This window comes from Miscanthus floridulus, chromosome 5 (assembly GCF_019320115.1).
Source record: "Miscanthus floridulus cultivar M001 chromosome 5, ASM1932011v1, whole genome shotgun sequence".
Taxonomy (NCBI): Eukaryota; Viridiplantae; Streptophyta; class Magnoliopsida; order Poales; family Poaceae; genus Miscanthus; species Miscanthus floridulus.
Window position 1 is genome coordinate 13,368,512 of NC_089584.1, and position 21,043 is coordinate 13,389,554.

A 21,043-nucleotide genomic window follows, 5' to 3' on the forward strand; every position below is an offset into this window, starting at 1 on the left:
AAACAATGAGACCAGTATTTGAAAGCCAAAATGGTTTCAAATTTAAAAGTAATGAATAACAAGTTTGTAGTACTCATCAAGATCTACAATATTTATTTTGGTCAATTTTCAATTTGATAAAGTTTGAATGATTCAAATTTTGAATTTGAAAAAAAGACAACTTTAAACCTGTTTTTGAAAACCTAAATGGTTTCAAATTTAAAATTCATGAATAACAAGTTTGTTGTACTCATCCTGATCTACAATGTTTATTTTGATCTTTTTTGCATTTGACAAAGTGTTAATAAACATTAGTTACAAAATGGCATGTATCACATGTAGTTTTATAAACTATGTGTGAGATTCATGATTTTTTGACTAGTGTTCATTAAAACTCCGATAATTGACACATACATAAATATAGTCTCACACACATACACAAATTGACACATACATAGATGAAGTCTTGCAGACACGCGCACTAGGTAGGCCCCGCCGTGACAACTTTCCCCTTGACACCTTTTCTTTCCCATGGCATTATGTCTTTGGGTAGGTTTTTTTCAACAAGACTGATCTTCTTAGTAAAGTCTATGAATAGTAACATCTCATAGTTGTTATTGTAGGCTTCAGCATCGTCGACGCCATCAACTCTGATAATGTGTTGTTTTCCAGGGACAACCACGTGCTTAATTCTCTTCTTCGGTGGGTGGGTACTTTTCGGGTCGGGCATATAGAAAACTTGTGCGACACGTGAAGCGAGCACCCAAGGATCATCATGGTAGCCTACGTTCTGGAGGTCCACGACCCTTAAACCGATGTCATTGAATTGATATTGCTTGATCCAACGGCATCGAAACAAGGCCACCTTTATACCCCTTCCATAGTCAAGTTCCCATATATCTTCAATTATGCCAAAGAAATGGGTCTTTCGCCCCACCTTGTCAAGAGACACTATCCGAACACCGCTGTTTTGGTTCACACATTTACTATCCTTTGTGTGGGTATAGTACGTGTACCCATTGATGTCATAAGCATTCCAAGATGTCACTTGTCTCGATGGACCCTCTGCCAACTTACTGATGGTAATAGAATCTATTGTTTCTCCCGGCGGTATGTTCTTGTCCTTCAACCATGAAGTTAGGCGTTGCTTGTGCTGTTTTATGACCCAATCATCTGAACGACCATCCCTCTCTGCCATAATGATTTCCAAGTGTTCTTCAATGTATGGTTCCATCAGTTTAGAGCTCTACAAGACACTGTAATGTGCCCGACTCACTTCTTTGTAATCTTGGTCTATGAACTCTTTTCTACCACTGGTTCCCTTCCTAGCCAGCCTACCCTTGTGACGAGAATCAGGATTATCAATCCCTTTCTGTATTGTCAGGTACTCTTGACAACACTCGATGACTTCTTCGCTACTGTAGCCCTCTATCATGGAGCCCTCTGGGTATGCACGATTATGCACGTATCGGCTTAGAACCGACATGAACCGCTCGTAGGACCACATTTCATGTAGGTAACAAGGGCCCAAAGCCTGTATCTGATTAACCATGTGAATCATGAGATATACCATTATATCAAAAAAAGCAGGAGGTAAACACATCTCTAGTTGGTTCTGGGTCTCGACCACGAAATCATGTAGGTCACTCAGCTCTTTCTTGCTAATGGTCTTCTATGAGATCTTCGAGAAGAAGTAGCACATGCGGGTGATGGCCATCCTCAAGAACTCTGGCTTTATAGCCCTAATTGCAATTGGTAGGTACACGGTCAGTATCACATGACAATTGTGAGCCTTGCAGTTTGTAAATGACAAGTCCTTCATCGACACTAGCTTCTTGGGGTTCGCCAAAAACCCAGTCGGGACTTTGATGTCCTTGACAAAAGTGCATAAAGTTCTCCTCTCTCGTAGGTCTAGGTTGTAGCTAGCCATGGACAGAGTGTATTTTCCATTATCCTCAAGTGTCGGGTGAAGTTCTGGCATCACTTTGAGCTGCCCCATGTCTTTTCGTGCTTTTAGTCCATCCTTTGACTTGGCTGTGTCTATCAAGGTACCCATGAGACTCTCAAACACATTTTTCTGCACGTGCATAGCATCAATGGCATGGGGGGCCTCCAGTTGTGGCCAATAAGGCAAATACTGAAAGAAGATTGATTGTTTCTTAAAAGGTACGCCTTCGATAGGAGGTTTGCTTCTATCTCTGATCGTTCCATCCAGTTTCTTCTTTCCATAGACGATCTTTATGTTTTTCACCATTTTGTACACATGTTCTCCATTATGACATCTATTTGGAGGGGGTTCATTCTCTAGGGTGTTGTCATAGTATCTCATGTATAATTTGCTGCGGTACTTGTGACCTATCTTCAAGAAGCGACGGTTCCTTATGTAAACAACCTTCTTGGATCCATCTAGGAAAACCCATTTAGTATCATCCAAATAGACTAAGCATCATGTCTTTCCTTTGATCTGTCCAGATAGTGCAAACAAAGCGGGGTGATTGTTGATAGTGAAAAATATTATTGCTTTTAATGTGAAGTCCTCCTGTAGGAACGCATCGTACATCAGCACCCCATGCTTCCAAAGTTTCTCAAATTCTTGCATCACAGGCTCGAGGAACACGTCCATATCAATGCCTGGTTGTTTAGGGCCAGAAACTAGAACCGTGAGGAAAAGATACTTTCTCTTCTAGCACAACCATGTTGGGATGTTGTACATGGTCAGAATCACTGGCCAAGTGCTATGGTCGCTCATCCTCTCGTTGAAGGGATTCATTCCATCAGTGCTCAAGGCGAACCATACATTCCTTGGGTCTTCACTAAACTCTTTGTTGTTCTTATCGAAGTCTTTCCACTGGCTACAATCGGCCGGGTGTGCGATCATATCGTTTGCTACCTTGCGCTCATCTTGCCACCATGTCATGAGCGTGGCTTCCTTAGGGTTCAGGAATATACGCCTCAAGCGGTCGGTCACCAGCAGGTACCACATTACTAAGGCAGGAATTCTTCTCTTCTTTGCATCGTTGTCTAATGGAGTGTTCTCTGGTTGCTGAGATTCTTGTACCGCCTTTTTCCCACCCTTCTTATTCCTCTTGTTACCCGTGGAGGCTTCTCCCCCACTGTAAAGGTCATTGTCTTTGTACCGACTAGCCCCGCACCGAGGACATTTATCTAGATCTTTGAACGTGTCACCACGAAAGAGGATACAATGGTTGGGGCATGCATGGATTTTTTCAACGCCCATTGTCAAAGGACTTATAACCTTCTTCGCATAGTATGTGTTGGCGGGAACTGAGTTTGGTTGTGGAAGCAACCATGCTAGGAGACGCAAAAGATCATCAAAACTGCAGTCCGACCAGCCGTACTTAGCCTTCAGGATGAGTAGCTCAAGCACAAAACGTAGCAGTGTCCAGTGTGTCGGACAACCCTTCTCTACACCATACGCAGTCTCCTTCGATGCTTTTGTCACCCTTTCTAGATTTTGTAGACCTCTCTTCTGTAGTAATATTTCTGGTCCAACGGCCCGAAGCATTTCATCCAAATTGTCACCGTCGTCTTTATCCCCCTCACGTGCTCCACCATCATTGCAGAAATCACCACCTTGTTCATTGCGGATGTCACCACCTTGATCATTGCCTAAGTCATGATCCATTTGTTGAGCAAGCTAGTCTGAGTATTGGGACAGGTACTGCAGGGTTTCGGCATCGTCTTCTAGAACATCACCATCATCATCAACTGCCATTGTTTCACCATGATGAATCCAAACTGTGTAGTTCCGAACAAATCCTCGCCTGATCAGATGTTCTTTGATGATACTCGAATATGTAAATGCCATCGTGTTCTCGCAATCCTTGTAGGGACAAATAATTGTATCCTTATTATCTGTCAACGTCGTTGCATGCTTCTCTGCGGCTTCAATAAAATTGTCAACCTCTTCATGAAAAGGTGCCTCGAATCTTAACGAATTACATCCAAGAGTTCCTTAACTCCGTCTTTTAAAAATACAACACAACCAAAGAAAATATACGAAATGAGTCAAATTAATAATTAATTAATTGAGAATGATTATATATACTCCATGATAGAGGATAATTAATCAATTGCCTACTAATATAACGCATAAATATTTGAAATGAAATATAAAATGGTTAATATATACCATCACAAAGAAATGGTCTAAAAAACTACCTTTCATGCCACCCAAAATCCAATTTCATTAAAAAAATAAAAAAAAAACAAAAACCTAGATCTAGAACTAGATCTCATGCATTTGCTTTAATCAAACTAGGGTGTAATCTAGGGTCTAAAATCAAGCAAAATCGACTAATGAAGAGTGTAAGCTCATTTCTCTACCTAATTTACACTAATAGCTTCAAATCTAGGGTCTAATTTGCTACATACAAAGCTCAAGCACCATGGAGGAGAGAGAAAACCAATAATCAAATTACTCACTAACCGACCATTAAAACTTCAATTAAAGAGTTAGAATAGCATTTTCTTACCTTCTACAACCTCCCCAACAAAGGAATTGAGATCAAAACCTCCCCCCTTAGTAGAGCAATTTTTGGGAGGAGCCCAAGGCCTCACAACCTTTTTTTCTCGGGTTAGAGTGAGTGACCCGAGGAGGAAGAAGGTGGTGGCTGCTACGTATACTGTACACATTTGTAGGGGCGGCTGGTGATTGAGCCGCCCCTAAAAATCCAACTGTAGGGGCGGCTCAATCACCAGCCGCCCCTACAAATGACCCCCATTTGTAGGAGCGGCTGGAGACACCAGCCACCCCTACTGTGCCATTTGTAGGGGCGGCTAGTGTCCAGCGCACAGGGTGTGGCCTGGCAGCGCTACTGTAGGGGCGGCTAAAGAACCAGCCGCCCTTTCAGTGAAAAGGGCCGCGTCCCTACAAATCTTTTTTCATGCAGTGATCATCATTCTGTCAATGTGCCCCCACATGCCCAAGGAGGTCCAAACCTCCTTTGCTCGATTACAAAAAAAAACAAAGCGTGCTTGATGTCTTCTGCCTCCGTTTGGCACATAGGATAGTTAAGTGCATTGGTGATATGCTTATTTGCCAAGATCACATGGCATGGAATACAGCCATCAAGTGCACGCCATGCAAAAAATTTCACCATGCTAGGAATGGAAAACTTCCAGAGTTTCTTCCACGCCGAATTCGAGCCCGGCCCTCCTGCCGATGATGCAATAGGCCTAGACCCGAAGTTGGATGTCCATTGACAATGATTCGCTGATTTGACTGAATAATCCATTCCGATTGAAATGCCAGGCCACTAAATCCTCCCGCCCACTATAAATTGGACTTTGTAAGATCCTGGCAACATCCACCGGCCAAAATAAGGATCTAATCAGCTCTACATTGCACCTTCCATCAATCAGATTAATAAGTTCCTCCACCTTATTAGAGACCGAAGTGTTTCCTTTTGGTGTTAGGACCTTCATATTGTGACTACCTGGAATCCAATTATCACTACATCAAGGTCGTCCTCCTCCTCATGAGATATATCCATATCCTCGCCCTCCTTTTCTGTCCACTAACCACGCCCTACTCCTCGGCCACCTCTCCCACAACGACATCCTCTAATAAGGATCTAATCAGCTCTACATTGCACCTTCCATCAATCGGATTAATAAGTTCCTCCACCTTATTAGAGACCGAAGTGTTTCCTTTTGGTGTTAGGACCTTCATATTGTGACTACCTGGAATCCAATTATCACTCCATCAAGGTCCTCCTCCTCCTCATGAGATATATCCATATCCTCGCCCTCCTTTTCTGTCCACTCACCACGCCCTACTCCTCGGCCACCTCTCCCACGACGACATCCTCTTCCACCTCTCAGGTCTCAGCTCCTCCCTTCCAAAGACCGAAAGTGCAAAAGGGACTCGTAGCTAGTCCCTCCATTCGTATTTGTCCCTGCGATGAACTCCATCTCCACACACTCCGTGACTTCGTGCCCCATCTTGCCACAATGGAAGCAGAACCCCGGGAGCTTCTCATACTACACTAAGTACATCATTCTTTTCTTTAAAGTGATGGGAACCACACGCACCAGCGGCTTGCTCAGCTCAAGCCAGGCCCTAGCCCGTAGATATGGAGTCGGGTTGATCTTCCCTTCGTTCACTACCACCGTGATTAAGTCACCCACCTTCTTCGCTACTTTCTCCGCCAATTCTCTCTTCTTCATCAACCCCTCAGGGACACCTTGGATGCATGTCCAGATTGGGATTTTATCCAGCTTATAGTTATTCACATTTGAGAAGCCATCATACTCTTCAATCACCACCGCCACTCCTCGAAACAGCCATGGACTTCCATCCATTACCCTCGTCCAGTCACCAAGGCAGTGTAGTTGGACCAGAAAGAGATTCGGTGCCATCACCTTGAAAGTGACCTCCTTTGCCGCCGCCTAGGCGTTCCTCATCGCACTGAATAGAGCCGCATGGCTAAACGGTTTCGTCGTATAAACCCTAAACAGGCAAACCAAACGGACATCCTTGATTAGTTCCTCGAACTCCTCCGAGAAGTCCAAATCTTCCTCCTCTTCACCCTGCAGGTTCAAGCCCTCCAAACGCTCCTCCAGAGTTGGTTCGGGAGCACCATCATCCAGGCCCCGTCTTCTCCTTGCCCTTCTGCGTCGCCATGCTCGTCTCTCTGGCAGCGCCCAGACTCGCCACGCACCAGACCGCTGCTCGGCCAGGCCCTTCGCTTCCGTCCGGATTCGTCACGCAAAGGACCGCAGCTCGTCCAGGCCCTTCGCTTCCGTCCGGATTCGTCACGCAAAGGATCGCGTCACGGCCAGGCCCTTCGCTTCCGCTCCGATGCAGTACGATTCCAAGTGGGCCGAGTCCACTTGAAGCGAAAGTCGAAGCACTACAGGCCCATCTCATGTTAGCTACGGTGCTAGAGACGACTCCAGCCCGGCCCAATGAAGTCTACAGGCCGAGCTCAGGCCAACCATCCTACGGGCTCCAGCATCTGGTCTTCTGCTCAACAGCAAGTCAACAACCCGGTAGAGGACAATATTTAAAATTCAATATTTTTGGTGGAGAAACAGCTTGATTGATGTGGATTTTGGTCAAGATCATAAACTAATCTTTGTATAAGATTCATCAAGAAAGCAACAGCCCGTCTGTGGCGCTAATGATGCGTGTCTTCACCAATTAGCGTCCAAAATCATTGCGCGGAATATCAGAGGTCGCTCGAACTAACATTATTGATTATTCCCTGCATCCGCAGTGCGGTGCTATGATCGAGATCGGTGGTGGATCCTCTTTTCTTTTCGTTCTAGCGAGAGAGAAAAAATGTCGCCAACGAAAACGACGCATTCGTATAAATCCGTAGAAGAGATTTATGTACAAATTTCGGTTTGAATTGATGCAAAGTTACAAAAGACGCTCAAAAATCGATACAGGAAGATCACACGCGACGGCCGAATTTACACTTGCAAGGAAAGGGAATGGATCGTGGACGAGAAACGGGAGTATTTACGACGCAGAGAACTAGACGAGAAAGAAAGGGGAATCGATGGATCGATGGCGGCGTGCCAGCATCACACGGGTGCGAGCCAGGGTCAAGCCAACAGGCGGCAGCCACTCAGAGGTCCTCGGCGATGCAGGCGAGGTGCGGCTGCCACGGCGCGGCGTGGCTGCCGGTGCTCATGCGCCGCCGATGCTGCTGCGCGGCCGCCCTCTTGTGCTGTTGCTTCTTCTTGGCGGCGGGCGCCTCCTTCTCCGGCGGCGACTCGGCGCCGAGCCCCAGCTGCCGGTCGGTCACGGCAGCGACGACGCTGCCTTCCGACTTGCTGCGCACGTGCCGGCTCGGCGTGCCAGCACCGCCGGCGGCGGCCTTCTTGGCGTCGGGCACGGACGCGGCCGGGATGAGGAAGTAGATCTCCCCGCGCTCCAGCTCCGAGTCCGGCGACACGATGAGGATCCTGCGCACCACCCCCTGCGGCGACGAGCAGGGCCTGCTGAGCACGTGGTTGGGGTGCGCCGCCAGCACCTCCCCGGCCGACACGGCGCGGCCGTACTCGTCGACGCGGCCGCTGAGGTGCACGATCCGCACCAGGTCCAGCGCGCCGCACGGCAGCACGCACGCCAGGCAGCACCGCAGGCTGTTGCCCATGCCGCCGCGCCTCGTCGTGTTCGGTGCCGCGCCCGCGCGCGCCCGGCTTCCTCTTCTCTTTCTGTCCTCACGGCGTGACGACGCGGCCAGCACGTATATATAGTTGGTGAGCTCGAGTTGAGGACAAACAGAGAGCCAGAAAATGTACTTTGGGGTGATTAAGACTAACCCATAGTGGGACACAGAGAGACGAGAAGAATGGATTAATCACGTCATGTTTTTTCCCCCTTCTTGCGAGGAATAATTAACTAGTAACTAGCAAACAAATAATAATGTAGTAGGTTAATTAGTAGTGCCCATGTTCCGATAATCATTTTTATCTTGTTTTCTGTTTAGGAGGCAGCGGATGCGCCAATGATTCGCACACGGCAGCACTCATGCGCACAGCCATGCTGCCCTGCTGGAGCTTGGTTGTACTGTATCCTTCCTCTTCCAGTAGCCCTGCAATCAGTGCCAGCCCTAAGGGTAGGCCATGAGGTGTGATGGCCGAGGGCCAAGCGGAGAAGGGGCCCAAACCTAGGTATACAAACCCATAGGTCCTATAGTCTATTAGACATTAGCAAATTAATAAGAAGAGAGATATAGAACTGGCTAGACGGTCAAAAAAACAACATTGACATTTCTTTCCTAGTTTCCTTTCCTCACGGCCCTCGGGTAAAGAGGAGGCGAGGAGTCACACTGCACACAACACACTCTGATCGTGAGTTCGGAACGTGCGCCTTACACGCGCGGAGCTGGCGAGCCGCGCCGCCGCGAAGAGCTAGACTACCGGAGACACGGACACGGCGCACGAGGACGGCGACCAGGCAGGCTCCACGACGACGACATCTTGATTCTTTGCTTCTTATGAATTACGATTGCCGATTAGTTGTTTAGGCCCTAAGTATTTTTTTCCTTTTTATTTTTAATCCAAATTAATTATTTGTATAGTATTCCAGACTTCTAGTACTTTGTACCCATATAGTCATATTTTTCTTCTAATTTATATGTTAGAATTTTAGAATGTTACCTTAAAAAACATTTGTCATGGGTGAGAAAAGAAAACGAATATATTATTTTTTAATCTACATTATTCCTCGATAATTATCATACATCTACAAATATATTCCTTAATCTATATTGTTCCTCGATAATTATCAGACATATTAAATTAAAAATATGTTATTGAATTTGTTTTCGTTTTGCAAATAAAATTAACGCCTATATATTATAAGATTTTATACATGATCAAGAGGACGTTACGATGAAATAGCCGGAGGGCTCTTAAAATCATAAGACCGGCACTGCCTGCAATGCAAGCGATGCGACGAAGCGAGGACGAGTGTGAACGCACCATTGGATGGATCATGGATGCCAGAGATTGGGCTCTGAATTATTCAGGCATTTTTTTATAGGGAATAGAAATATTATTAGAGCGGAATTATGCGTGTACATACAGTACTGCTGCTTGTGATTGATGTTTGGTACACGTACTACGTACTCGTACAAATGCTCCAAAACGGACCCGGCCGTGCAACGTCTTTTTCGTGAGCAGTGGGTGATCATTTGGGGGGCAATATTGTAGGGGCGGGTTAAGTTACCTGCTGGCTGGAGTGGCAGCTGCTGTGGTGGCCTCCGATTCGAGCCAGGCGACTACTACTTGTGTTGGATACCTGGATCATTGAGTAGCTAGGTAGCTCCGAATTGAAGCTGAATCATTGTGTTGGAACTAATCGTGTCGTTAGTCTCTTGCTTAACGCACGTCTAGCCAAGCTGGACCAAAATTATTTGTGCAGCAACAGGTTGGTTGGCTAAGCTACTAGTCCTGCCTTGCTTGCTTCCTCTCTGGTCAACCCGTCGATGCTCGCCACCGTGGTTCTGCTAGATTGCGTCACCAGACAAATTAATTCTTTCGATCGTTTTTTTTCTTTTCTTTCTTCTGCGAGGATGATAGTTTTGTTTCAGATCCGATCCACAGGCCTCAAATGTTAACCTCTGTCCTCCGCCAGATCCAACAGTTGATCAGCAGCCAGGAATCATTAGTGCGGTAATCATAGGATGGTCTTACAGAAATTGACAGCTTCCGTCTGTGTGTAAGCTGTGAGTGTGTCCGAGGTACGTACGCGCGGGCAGGTGGTACGGTAACGTGCCAAGTGGCAAGTGAATGGAACTTGCTAGTAGCAGTAGCAGTACGTGTACGTGTACGTGTACCTGTACCTGTACCTGTACCTGTACCTTGCCTTACCATACGTGTGCATGTGGTGGCCGCACGTGGGGGGCTTCCATGCAAACAGTATTACCCTCAGAAACAAGTGGCCCTCCCATGATCCCATCCGTCCACCGATCCGATCCGTCGCGACACCATCACGACACGTGGCCCGCCGGTGCGGCCCCTCGTCCACGCGGGAGTTGTCACCTGTCGATCGAGCGGATGCGCCGGTACACCTAAAGATGGCAACGGGGACCCGATCCCCGATTCCCAGCGGGGAATTCCCCTATTAGGGGACGGGGATGGAGTCAAATATGCTCCCACGGGGATCTAAACGGGGAGAAAACGTTCCTCGTCGGGTTTGGCGGGGACGGGTCTGGGGGAGCATTCCCCGTCCCCGATACCCGCATCCCCGCCCCGTTTATATACAGGCTTTGCTCTCTTTCCTGATGGCCCAACCAGCCCACGAAGGCCCAATGTCTTCTGAGTATATATAACAGCAATAACCCTAGTTCTACACCTTTGTGATGATTAATATCATGCTTCTTGCTATTTAGCTATTTTTGGATTGTGATTCGTGGTGTACTCTAATATTGTGTCGATGAACTCATGTGAATGATGATGAATTAACCTGAATGGTGATGAACAAATGCGGGGACGGGGATCCCCGACGGGGATTCTTCCCCTCGCGGGGGCGGGGATGGGGGAGAAATCGTCCCCGTGAGCTTTGGCGGGAACGGGGACGGGGATTTTTTTCTCCCCGCAGGGACGGGGATAGGGAGGCAACCTCCGACGGGGAATTCCCCGTTGCCATCTTTAGGTACACCGAACACGTTCCCAAGTTCTTCTCCACGAATCGGCATCGCGATCCAGGACGGGACGCGCCCGTGTCCCACGGACCACGTGTGAGCACGTCGACCTCCACAACTTGGCTTCCAGTCGGCCAGTCCGTTCCTGGTGGACTACAGCCACGCCCACGGCCCACGGCAACATGATGGGCTAACGCGTGCGGTCTCCAGTGCCTGAGCCCAGCTACCACCGGGCTTTTCAGACTCCGGCCTGCGTACTACTACGCCTACATCGTAAAGCAGCCCAGCTACCAACGTGCGACTGACCGACCCGACGACGGCACGACGCTACCTGCCCTTCCTCGCGCTCGACTCACCGGCCCGCGTCGTAAAGGACTAAAGGCGGTGGTTGCGTTCCATGGCACGCCTTGCCGTTCTTGGCTGCTCACACCCGATGCGTCTTCAATTCGCCAGGCAAACCTTCTTCCATTCTCGGTTCCTCCTCGATGGAGACGCGAGCCGCGTCTTCCGCGAGTGCGCGCTCGTTCATCTTTCTGCGAGTGATCTGATCTTTCATATGAACAAATAACTAACCTAGCATGGATTCCTACGCATTTGCATTGTAATTACTATAGTCACGAATGAATGGCTCCACGTCTACTCTCATTCACCTTCAAGTGGTCATTTACATTCTTCGGTCTGTACATGAATATGTCGTTATTAAATACGTGGCATGAAAGTTCTTGAAGTGCCCACAACTACACAAAAGACCCCGTTCGGTTTGCTGAAACTTAGCTGAAACTGGCTGAAAAACACGATTCTAGCTGAATTGTTGTGAAAGAAAAACACTGTTCTAGTTGAAAAAAGAAGCCGAACAAGCCAGTTTTTAGATAAGCCAAACGGGGCAAAGCGAACGCAGTACTAGAGAATTTGTAGGAAATTCACCTTTATTTGGTTAATTAAAATCAACCTGCAACGTTTTGATCACCAACTACGTTGTGCACGTTGACTATAAGCACTATAAAATTCTATGGGCAGTCTTTAAAAAAAAATAGTTTCATAATCATAGAATTTGAAAGAAAATACTAGTTATTATCAAATTATATGCACTTTTCCTATCTACCAGGTGCCTGATTTCCTTTAATCCGTCCAGGCGACGTAGCAGCTGTTGATCGTGTTTTGTTTTTTGTGCATGATCAAACTCTCTGATGGAATCAACAGCTCTACAGTATCGCCTAAGAGGTGGCTACTTTTTCAGACACGTGTAAATTAGCATCTCCTGATTATATGGGTAACTCTGTTCTCTTAAAATATGGATTCATTCTGAAATGCTTGACATTTAATTTTGTCCATTTTCACCGTATGCAATTTCACCCAAAAAAAATCAATTTTAACATTTTAAATAAAATGTACAGACAATAATTATCGCTAGTTGTGGTGGTTGGAACTAAATCCAGCCAATTCAATTGGCTTTCAACCGGAGCAAATGGCCGAAAAGTCAACCGCAGCTGCTGCCGCTAGCTGATCCGGCGGGAGAGATACATTTGCAAAATTTTAGCATGGGATTTTTTTTTAAAGAAACCGATTATATAAAGAAAATAAAAAATTTCCACAGCAGGCTGAGGTTCTAGCGTTGCTCAACTCAAAAGCCCGGTGGTGGCTGGGCTGAGCCGCTCAGGCCCAGGAGCGCAGGCTAGGCAACCCAACGCACCGTCGCCCCTCCCGTTCCTCACTCGCGCCGCCTCCCTCCCACACGCGCACTCGCGGCTCGCGCAGGCAAGGCGCCGCCGCCGCTCAGCGCCGAGAGGAGCAGCGCCGTCGCTCAGCGGCCGCCGGCGACGAGCCTCCGCGGAAGCCAGCGGCCCTACCGGCGAGGCAGCGAGTTCTTCTTCCTTCTCCACCGACGGGACAGCGCTTCTCCACCGACGGGACAGCGCGTGGATCCGGCGACCTCTGGGCTCCGGCGAGGCGGCGACGGCGAGTGGTGACTGCTGTTAGGCGGTGAGTTTATTTGCCTTCTGTCTCAGCCCTTCCTTAGTTTATTTGGCTCAATTTCTTCTTATGAGAGCTGATGTATTTTGAGTGCACAGCTAGAACGTCCACGTCGACCATTGCCTACTTGGAAACTGGAACTGGGCTGAGCGGACGTAGACCGTTCGAATTCCAATCGCAAGGTCTGCTCTCCTTCGTCAAGGGCTTCCATGTCGGAGACTGAATCGGCGGCAGTGGCAGCGGCGCCGGACCCGGCGGCTGCAGCGGAGCCGAAGCCTCGGCGGCTGCGGGGGCACAAGAAGGGCGCCGTCACCTGCTGCGTCGCCTCCTCCGCCCGCCCGGGTGTCGTCGCGTCCTCCGGCGAGGTAGGCGTTTCCATCACGCTGCTCGTCTACTCTTCCGAGAACAAACACTGTGCCGTACGATGACTCGGTGTCCTGCTTCGGGAGTTGTTACAAGGGCGCCCCGTGGTCCATGGGCGTCGGCCAATAGTTGCAGTGCAGGCCATGGTGTCTTTCGCTGAGGACACGAGTCGAACACCTCATGTGCAGTGGTCGCTGGTTAATTGGTGCTCGGTTGAGACATTTTGTCGGTCGGGTGGCAAACCATGGGCTGACTGCACATCGAGCTAAGCGTGTTGCCAGAACAACGAACCGCACCTTGCGTGCTCCTCCTTGCATTCTATCAACGCACTGGATGGAATATCCTGTGTGGGATTAGTAACATAGATGATTCTTTCGAGTGTCCAGTGACCATTGTCTCCATCAAAGTAAACTATCTGGTAACAATCTTATAAGGTTATGCCATGCCCCATGTCCCCATGCCTTTTTGTGATTTTATCCATTATATCCATTCGGTATCACAGTTTCATTACATGTTTCATGCTATGTTGAAAGCACCAGTAGGAACTAGGAAGAGATGAGATTTTCATGCGGTAGTATACTGGTAGGCAGAGAAGAGATGGCAATCCATCACTAACTACTTGGTCACTATGCTGGAAATTCTGGTATCATAGGGTAGTTGGTGCTCTCCTTGTGTAGGTCTCCTTTTTAGCGACTTCCAATGGCGTGTTTTTCATGAAGAGGGAGAGAAACAAATAGCGATTACAAGAACTAGGTAAGCCATGGCTTACCCAGAGAAAAAGGGACCCAAGAGTATTTTTAAGGACTGTGCATAGTTAATTCGCGACTGGATTGACCTGGGGTCTAAACTGAAACCCATGCTAAAAGGTTTAGTAACAAGATTCGACAAAGCCCATAGAGCTGAGAAGCCTGCTGAAATCTAAAATTCAGCTTCCTCCACAATTGCATGGGTGAGCACAGTTAGCGACGGAGCGACCACAATAGTTATCTGAAAACTCTCATTTCTCTCCTTCCATAGCAGCCAGGTAACCAGCAGCACCAAGCAGTCAAACCCTTCCCTGAATTGTTTGTGCACCTTCTTTCTAGCTATCTGCCACCATTGTGTAATTGTAGACTCAGGGCGTGGTACAAGGTGTGGTAGGCTTCCCTATGAAAGCAGGCTCCACCAAACCTCCCGACTGTAACAGAAACCAAGAAGAAGATGATCAATGGATTCTAACTCCTGACTGCACAACGCAAAACTCATGGTCCCTGCAGCTTATGACGCTTCCTGTGTTGCGCCGTCCAGCAACGATCTTGGAGGACTAACCAAACAAAAAACTTAAGTTTTGGAGGCGCTCTAACTTTCCAAAAGTTCTTTTGCAGCTGCCATGTAAATTGCTCCAATGAAGATTGCTCTGTAAGCAGAAGATGCCGAATACTGACAGTCTGCAGACCAGCGACAAATAAATTGTTCTTCCTCCCTGACTGAAGAGAGAAAGCTTCTACTTTGTCCCAGATATCCAAATATTCTTGCATTACCTGTACCTTCAGAGCACCTTGAATTTTTGAAACCAGTGATTCCTTCATGGACATTCATACTGTCACATCTCTTTGGGACCGCATGAAAAAAGCTGGGTGCCACGTGCCTAATTGAGGAACCATCAAGCCAGGCTCAGAAGATCAACCCAAGTACGATCTGGGTCAGTTCTGTGAAGCATTCCCACCTTAATCTGAGGGCACACCCAAAGAGACAGAAATCCTGGAAACCTAGGCCACCAAGCTCAGTAGGGTGACAGATCAATCTGTTCAATGGCCCATACCGACAAACAGGTGGCAATGGAGATGAATATTGGAATTGCAGAGTGTGTGACATTCACCAAGGTAGCCCGCCCAGCTAAATTTAGCATGTTGCCCTTCCAAGTGGGAATTCTATCCACAATCATGTCCACCAACGGCTGTTCCTTGCTGTGTTCAAGCTTGTAGATCGAGAGAGGAACACCTAAGTAGTGACAGGGGAAAGGAGCAATCTGACAGCTGAAAATCTCCTGACCGAAGGCAAGTTCGGCCATGGAGCACCAGATGGGTGTCACCTGGCAGCTGGCACTTGTCCAGGTTGGTCCAAAGCCTGGTCAGTGGTCACCCCCTCGTCGAATGTACCCAGAATGCTTCTGAAGTCAAGACCAAAAAAATCCCATTGAAGTGGAGCGACCAGGACCACGAGATCATCCACACCAGATGCTTGGCACGTGATGGCACTATGGCCCAGTGGCTTGAGAATATCACATTTTTCCGCCAAACAAATCAGTGCATTCAGCACCTCCATGACAATAACAAAGATCATTGGTGACAATGTCACCCTGGCACAGACCTCTCGCATGGCCGATCCGCCTCCCAGTCCGTCCGTTTAACAAAATCTTCGTGCTTGTTGACAAAATAAATATAAATCCAATCATGTCATCCTTGTAGTGCTCCTTTAGCTCAAAATTTTCCTCACCAGCGGTGAGGCTATTGCAGAAATCTTATGCATATGATTTGTACTATTTGCTTCCCTTCCCCCGTTTTTCAAGCCCTTGGTGGGTTAATTGTCATGTTCTCATGTCTTATCCTACCGCCTCAGGATGGATGTCTTTGCTGGTTTGATCTGCGCACCAAAGATGTACTTTTGACCATGGAGGCAGCAAATAAACCAATTTCTTCAATTTGCTTTAAACCAGGTCACTATGCCATCCAAATACAAGCATCTTTGTATGTTAATCCATGAATTGAATATTTGGTGGGCGTGCAGACATTTTGCACTTACAAAATCATTATTTGTGTAGGAAATGAAGATTGTGTGTATATCTCTGCTGGAAATGAAATATTGTCCTTTGATGTTCGTATGGTAAGTTCAGAATTCAATTGTATTTTTATTGTTAGTTTGAAGTTATATGATCCAACTGACTATTATGTTGCCTGTGCCTGGTTTCTTGTCAGTAACATGATTACAGTGGTTTTCTTATAGGGAACTCAATCAAAGCCATTAGAGACGTATAACTACAATAGAGATGAAATCAATCAGGTAGTATGCTATTCTACAAAACCACTATAAAATATCCTCCTACTGTGATCTTTCTCCTACATTCAATTCTAGGCTTTATGATAACATTGAATTGAGCTAAAGATTCAGAATCTGATACTTTCACTTTTGATGCAGATTGCTGTCAGCTCTAAAGGTTTTCTCGCTGCTGCAGATGATAGTGGGGATGTTAAGGTATAGAATATTTTGCAAGTGTATGAACATAAATGTCAAAGATCATTGCATTTTAACAAATATCAATTACCAAATACCACATTCTCCAGATTTTGGTGTTGGCTATTTTGAGGTTGTTGCATGAATGTTTTGAAGGGGAGCCTTGGCGCAGTGGTAAAGCTGCTGCCTTGTGACCATGAGGTCACGGGTTCAAGTCCTGGAAACAGCCTCTTGTAGAAATGCAGGGAAAGGCTGCGTACAAAAGACCCAAGTGGTCGGACCCTTCCCCTGACCCTGCGCAAGCGGGAGTTACGTGCACTGGTGCTGCCCCCCTTTTTTTTAACTGTTTTTCCTGCTTAAGGTATATAAGCATATTGTATGGAATTTATTTTGGAATGTTCTGTTTCGAAAATGGCACAAATGATGCTCCTGAAGAATAAGTTTGCTGTAAGATCGTTTGTCATTATGAATTCAAATTTATCGGCTTATATATTTGTGCTTTGTTCTGAAACCAAGAAGAGGTTGTTATGTTACACTTTTTGAATCGCATGTAGATTGCTAGAGGGTTTGGGAACTGGAGAACAGTAGAATAAATGCCTCGAGTTAGAAGAAAGATATGTGCAACACACTGATAGGCATGATTAATCTTGTACTTGTTCAATGATTTTGTTCTTGAGAAGTTATGGTCTATTTTGCAGATTGTCAATACCATTCAGAAGTGCCTGTATAAAAGAATAAGGGAAGCCCACACAAGTGTATCCTTATCTGGTGTAACTGGATGCTTTTGATAATTTTTATTTGTAGTAGCGTTCCATTTTTATGTTTAAAATGTGCAATAAGTTCCTCTCTATATGCAATATGTACGTCAGTTGTTCCTTGATAATTTTTCGTACAGATTTGCAGCAGCGTGCAATTCATTCCTTGGAGACCTTGGACAGGTTAGTGTTATCATTTTCTTTTTCTTTTTTCAGGGTTTTGTTTGGCTTAATCTTGTAGTCTTGTGGCTCCTTTTTTGTCGACCATTTAGGGAGCCAATCCTAGAAAACTTTGTTGGATTTTTAATTCTTTTTTTTTCAATGCCTTTATTGTCAATAATAAATATTTTTCATTTGGCAGCAATTACTGGTGGCCTCGACTCAAAGCTCGTTGCATGGGATTTCTCCAAAGGACGAACACTGTTTTCTATTGATTATGGTACCCCCTTTACTTTCCATGGAACACCTGTGAATAGCGTGCATTACTTAGACTGCTCCATGTTCTTTTTGTCTTTGTAAAAGAGTATCCTAGCAGTTCCTTGATCTCATACATTTCCATTAAGCATTGGTAAATTGAGCCCTCATATTGTCCATTGGAAAGTCGGTTCACCTCGCTTTACATAGAAATATTAGTTTCTGTTCATGTATTGCTTTTCACCTCAAAATACTCTCCAATTCGGATCAATCAACATTTCAACATAATATTCATTACTGAGTTTCAGGATCACCTGAATTGCAAAATGGCAGTTCTTCCGGTAGTGCAGGGCAATGTTTCAACCCTGCTTTTGTTCATTCAGTAGAAGTTTCTGAAGAGGGTATTTTGGGAGGGCTCTACAAGGTTTGTGCTGTTGCAAGGGGGGATGGTGCTGTTGATGTGGTTGATCTTGAGTATGAACTGGCTCCTGCGAAATCGAAGGGAGCTCCTCGGGCAGCTATTTCAAAAATGAGTTCAAAAGGAGCTGAACTTGGAGATGGGAGCTGTAATCAAAGTCAAGCGAAAAGAATCCATCTTGACTACACGATGGGTGGCCATACAGCAGCTGTGTCTTGTGTGTAAGTCCCTTCATTTTGTCAATGTATCAGTTAAATATCTCATTATATGCAGCTCTCTTGTGTATTGAGGCGAATCTTGTTTTCTTGAACTAATCAACTGCTTAACAGAGCATTTTCAGTATTTGGTGAGAAGGGGAAGTTCCTCGTTTCTGGCGGCAATGACGCATCAGTGAAGCTGTGGGATTGGTCCAAAGGATTTTCCTCTGAAACAAACAGCAAAGTTGAATTGGTTTTGAATATTGATGTAAAGAAAAAGGTCAGGACTGAACCTTCAATTTTTTGCAACTATTGTGATGTTGTCTCTTTTTTTGTCTTTGACTATTCATATGTACAGCTGATAACAAAAATATAGAAATCTATATAATAAATGGGTTTTTCTATTTTAAAAGATGAAGTTCTTAGGCTCAGTAAAAAAATTCATGATGACCTCTGTTTTGGCAGGTAAATTGGCTGTGTACTGCTCCAACTGATTCAGATAACTTGGTTGTGTGTGACACATCCAAGGTGGTCAAAGTATATAATTTCCGATAGATGGATCAAGGTGTAGCCTCAGTTTGTCAGACAGTTATCCGAGGGAGTGAAGATTGTCTGACCGTTGGAACCAATTTGGTCCTGACTCTGGTATCCAGATATTACAAGCCTGGTGCAGATAGTTCCTGAATTGAGAAGTCATTGGTTAGCAATTCGCAATATCAGTTATGGCGTGGAAAGGATCTGATAAAGTATCGATTATTCTGTTACTGGCGGATCTTATTTTGTTCCGATATATGTGTACAATACAACTTCCACAGGCTGCTAGCTAGACTTATCTTTGTTGTATGGTGAAATGAATTTACGTGTTTGGAGAAAAGAAGGCTTGTTTGTGCTGGAAGACATTATCTTTTTTGTTTCTATATATTGTAGCTGTTATTTCTCGATACGGTGCTGCCTGTGGCAGCACATATAATCAAGAACCAAGGAAGATGCATGACGAATGTTTTTCTGCGCTATAATGTGTTAATGATGGCCTGTTGAACTATCTCTGAAGGATCTCTCTGTTGCACTCTTGGGCAACTTGTCAGTCTCAGTGGTTGCAAACTCTTGTTGTACCCATGGAAATTGGAAACAGGAGGAAGAAGAGGAGTTCAAAGCTTTCTGTGACATGACGTGATCTTGGTGTGGCTGTGCTGGACTGGATAGCTTTCTGGATTAGGTTGCCCATTTGCCTTTTGCCCCTCACATTTTATACAAACTTAAACAAAGGAGCACATGAATTGATAACACATTTTTGCAGTCTTTCCCAACAATTGCTCAGAAAGTTCTATCTTGTGATGAGGAGGGTATTTCTGCAAAACTTCCAGGTCTGTATCATCTTTCATTTGCATGTGGTCAGGAAGTGGATAGAAGCAGGCCTGAAACTCTCTCCATTGGAAGACAGGAACCAGGGGTTGTGCTGCTGTTCTTGGAGGAGAAAGAAGAGAAGAAATGGGAGGCTTGCTCTTGCCGCATCACCAAACCTTTCCAAATTCTTTGCAAGCTGCCATCCCGGGATCTCTCTCTCTTCACAAAGGTGACCGCAAAAACCTTCATTACTTGACAGTTGGTAGGCCTGATTTCGCAATCTTTGAAGCTTTTATGGTGAAAAAATAGTGTTTGCAGAATCTCTCGTTCTGCTCTTTGGCAAACAAAAAATAACGATGAGAAAAAAAAAACCAGCGTGCATGGATCAACAGTTCAGCACCTGACTGAAGCTGCAGTGAACTGCACACTATCGCAAAATGGAACTGAGAGTTCAGCAATGTATCTTGACGCAGTCACTGAACTTGCAGGTGTGCACCTCTTCTGTTCTCCGCGGCAAGGCTTTCCACGCTCATTTTGGTCGGCCCTCATCAGATCAGAAGCCAACGGGAACGGCGTGGCGTTGCCAGACATGGTCAGCAAGCATAGCAAGGAGGAGCTCATTGCTTTCTTCAGAGACATTCAGACCTCCATTGCCGAGAGGTCGCCTAAAGCTTCCAAGAGGACGAGGAAGCAGCCACCTGATCCGTTAAAAGAGGTCCACGGGAGGGAGCAGTCACACGGTATGTCCAAGCCGAACGATGCTGGAGTTGAATTCTTTTCTGAAATGGGCGTATTACAGCTCATTAGTCCTCCTGCAAGCACATGCTGTTTGTTTTCTAACTCTAGATCATACATGTTTTTTATCATGTTGTGATGTGAATTGATCATCACAAAGCATAGGTAGAGGAGACGGCGGCACCGGCGATGTTTCAGAGGAACGACAGAGGAAAGTGATGAATCTGGAGGACATGAACGTTGCCGACTTGAGAGAATTGGCGAGGGCGAGAAGGATGAGGGGTTACTCCAAGCTAAAGAAGGGCGAGCTCATTGATCGGTTGAAAGGGGTTATGCAATAAACCTCACCATCCTAGTGGGAATCACAATAGAAATACTCGTAATTGTGTGGTGAAGACTAAGAGCAGTTTCGCAGTTAACATGTTCTTGTTGCCAACTTTTCGAAAGTACGATGAGATTACCAACAAAAAAATGTATGATATGGTATGTCCAGGCCTGGTGCAGTGGTGAGAGCTGTCTCACTGAGTC

General features: G+C 46.0%; 3 protein-coding genes and 1 pseudogene across 4 annotated transcripts; 2 read left to right on the plus strand and 2 right to left on the minus strand.

Annotated features, from left to right (window-relative positions):
• Positions 1-1,651: 1,651 nt before the first annotated feature.
• On the minus strand, positions 1,652-3,217 carry LOC136451991 (uncharacterized; annotated as a pseudogene).
• A 4,065-nt stretch (positions 3,218-7,282) lies between these two features.
• Positions 7,283-8,163, minus strand: LOC136451558 (uncharacterized). The gene has a single exon (XM_066452256.1). It carries the CDS (start codon positions 8,109-8,111, stop codon positions 7,581-7,583), a length of 531 nt encoding a protein of 176 aa, XP_066308353.1. The 5' UTR covers positions 8,112-8,163; the 3' UTR covers positions 7,283-7,580.
• Positions 8,164-12,751: 4,588 nt separating this feature from the next.
• On the plus strand, positions 12,752-19,352 carry LOC136449541 (uncharacterized). 2 transcript variants are annotated; one of them, XM_066449584.1, is made up of 12 exons: positions 12,754-13,088; positions 13,178-13,444; positions 16,041-16,137; positions 16,243-16,304; positions 16,425-16,481; positions 16,617-16,673; positions 17,351-17,407; positions 17,548-17,590; positions 17,769-17,846; positions 18,130-18,460; positions 18,569-18,716; positions 18,902-19,352. In XM_066449584.1, exons 2-12 carry the CDS (start codon positions 13,289-13,291, stop codon positions 18,989-18,991), a joined length of 1,176 nt encoding a protein of 391 aa, XP_066305681.1. In that variant the 5' UTR covers positions 12,754-13,088; positions 13,178-13,288; the 3' UTR covers positions 18,992-19,352. The 2 variants fall into 2 exon arrangements, with proteins under 2 accessions (XP_066305682.1, XP_066305681.1); XM_066449585.1 differs by lacking the exon at positions 18,902-19,352 and having other exon boundaries at positions 12,752-13,088; positions 18,580-18,718.
• Positions 19,353-19,664: 312 nt separating this feature from the next.
• On the plus strand, positions 19,665-21,006 carry LOC136449542 (uncharacterized). The gene is made up of 4 exons (XM_066449586.1): positions 19,665-19,800; positions 19,878-20,009; positions 20,269-20,520; positions 20,681-21,006. Exons 2-4 carry the CDS (start codon positions 19,925-19,927, stop codon positions 20,854-20,856), a joined length of 513 nt encoding a protein of 170 aa, XP_066305683.1. The 5' UTR covers positions 19,665-19,800; positions 19,878-19,924; the 3' UTR covers positions 20,857-21,006.
• Positions 21,007-21,043: the final 37 nt, after the last annotated feature.

Coding starts and splice junctions, on each gene's coding strand:
- LOC136449541 (XM_066449584.1), top strand. CDS start 13,289: ATGTCGGAGACTGAATCGGCGGCAGTGGCAGCGGCGCCGGACCCGGCG. Junction 16,674..17,350: donor ATGATAGTGGGGATGTTAAG/GTATAGAATATT, acceptor TCTATTTTGCAG/ATTGTCAATACCATTCAGAA. Junction 17,408..17,547: donor TAAGGGAAGCCCACACAAGT/GTATCCTTATCT, acceptor TTTTTCGTACAG/ATTTGCAGCAGCGTGCAATT.
- LOC136451558 (XM_066452256.1), bottom strand. CDS start 8,111: ATGGGCAACAGCCTGCGGTGCTGCCTGGCGTGCGTGCTGCCGTGCGGC.
- LOC136449542 (XM_066449586.1), top strand. CDS start 19,925: ATGGGAGGCTTGCTCTTGCCGCATCACCAAACCTTTCCAAATTCTTTG. Junction 20,010..20,268: donor ATCTCTCTCTCTTCACAAAG/GTGACCGCAAAA, acceptor CTGAACTTGCAG/GTGTGCACCTCTTCTGTTCT. Junction 20,521..20,680: donor CGGGAGGGAGCAGTCACACG/GTATGTCCAAGC, acceptor CACAAAGCATAG/GTAGAGGAGACGGCGGCACC.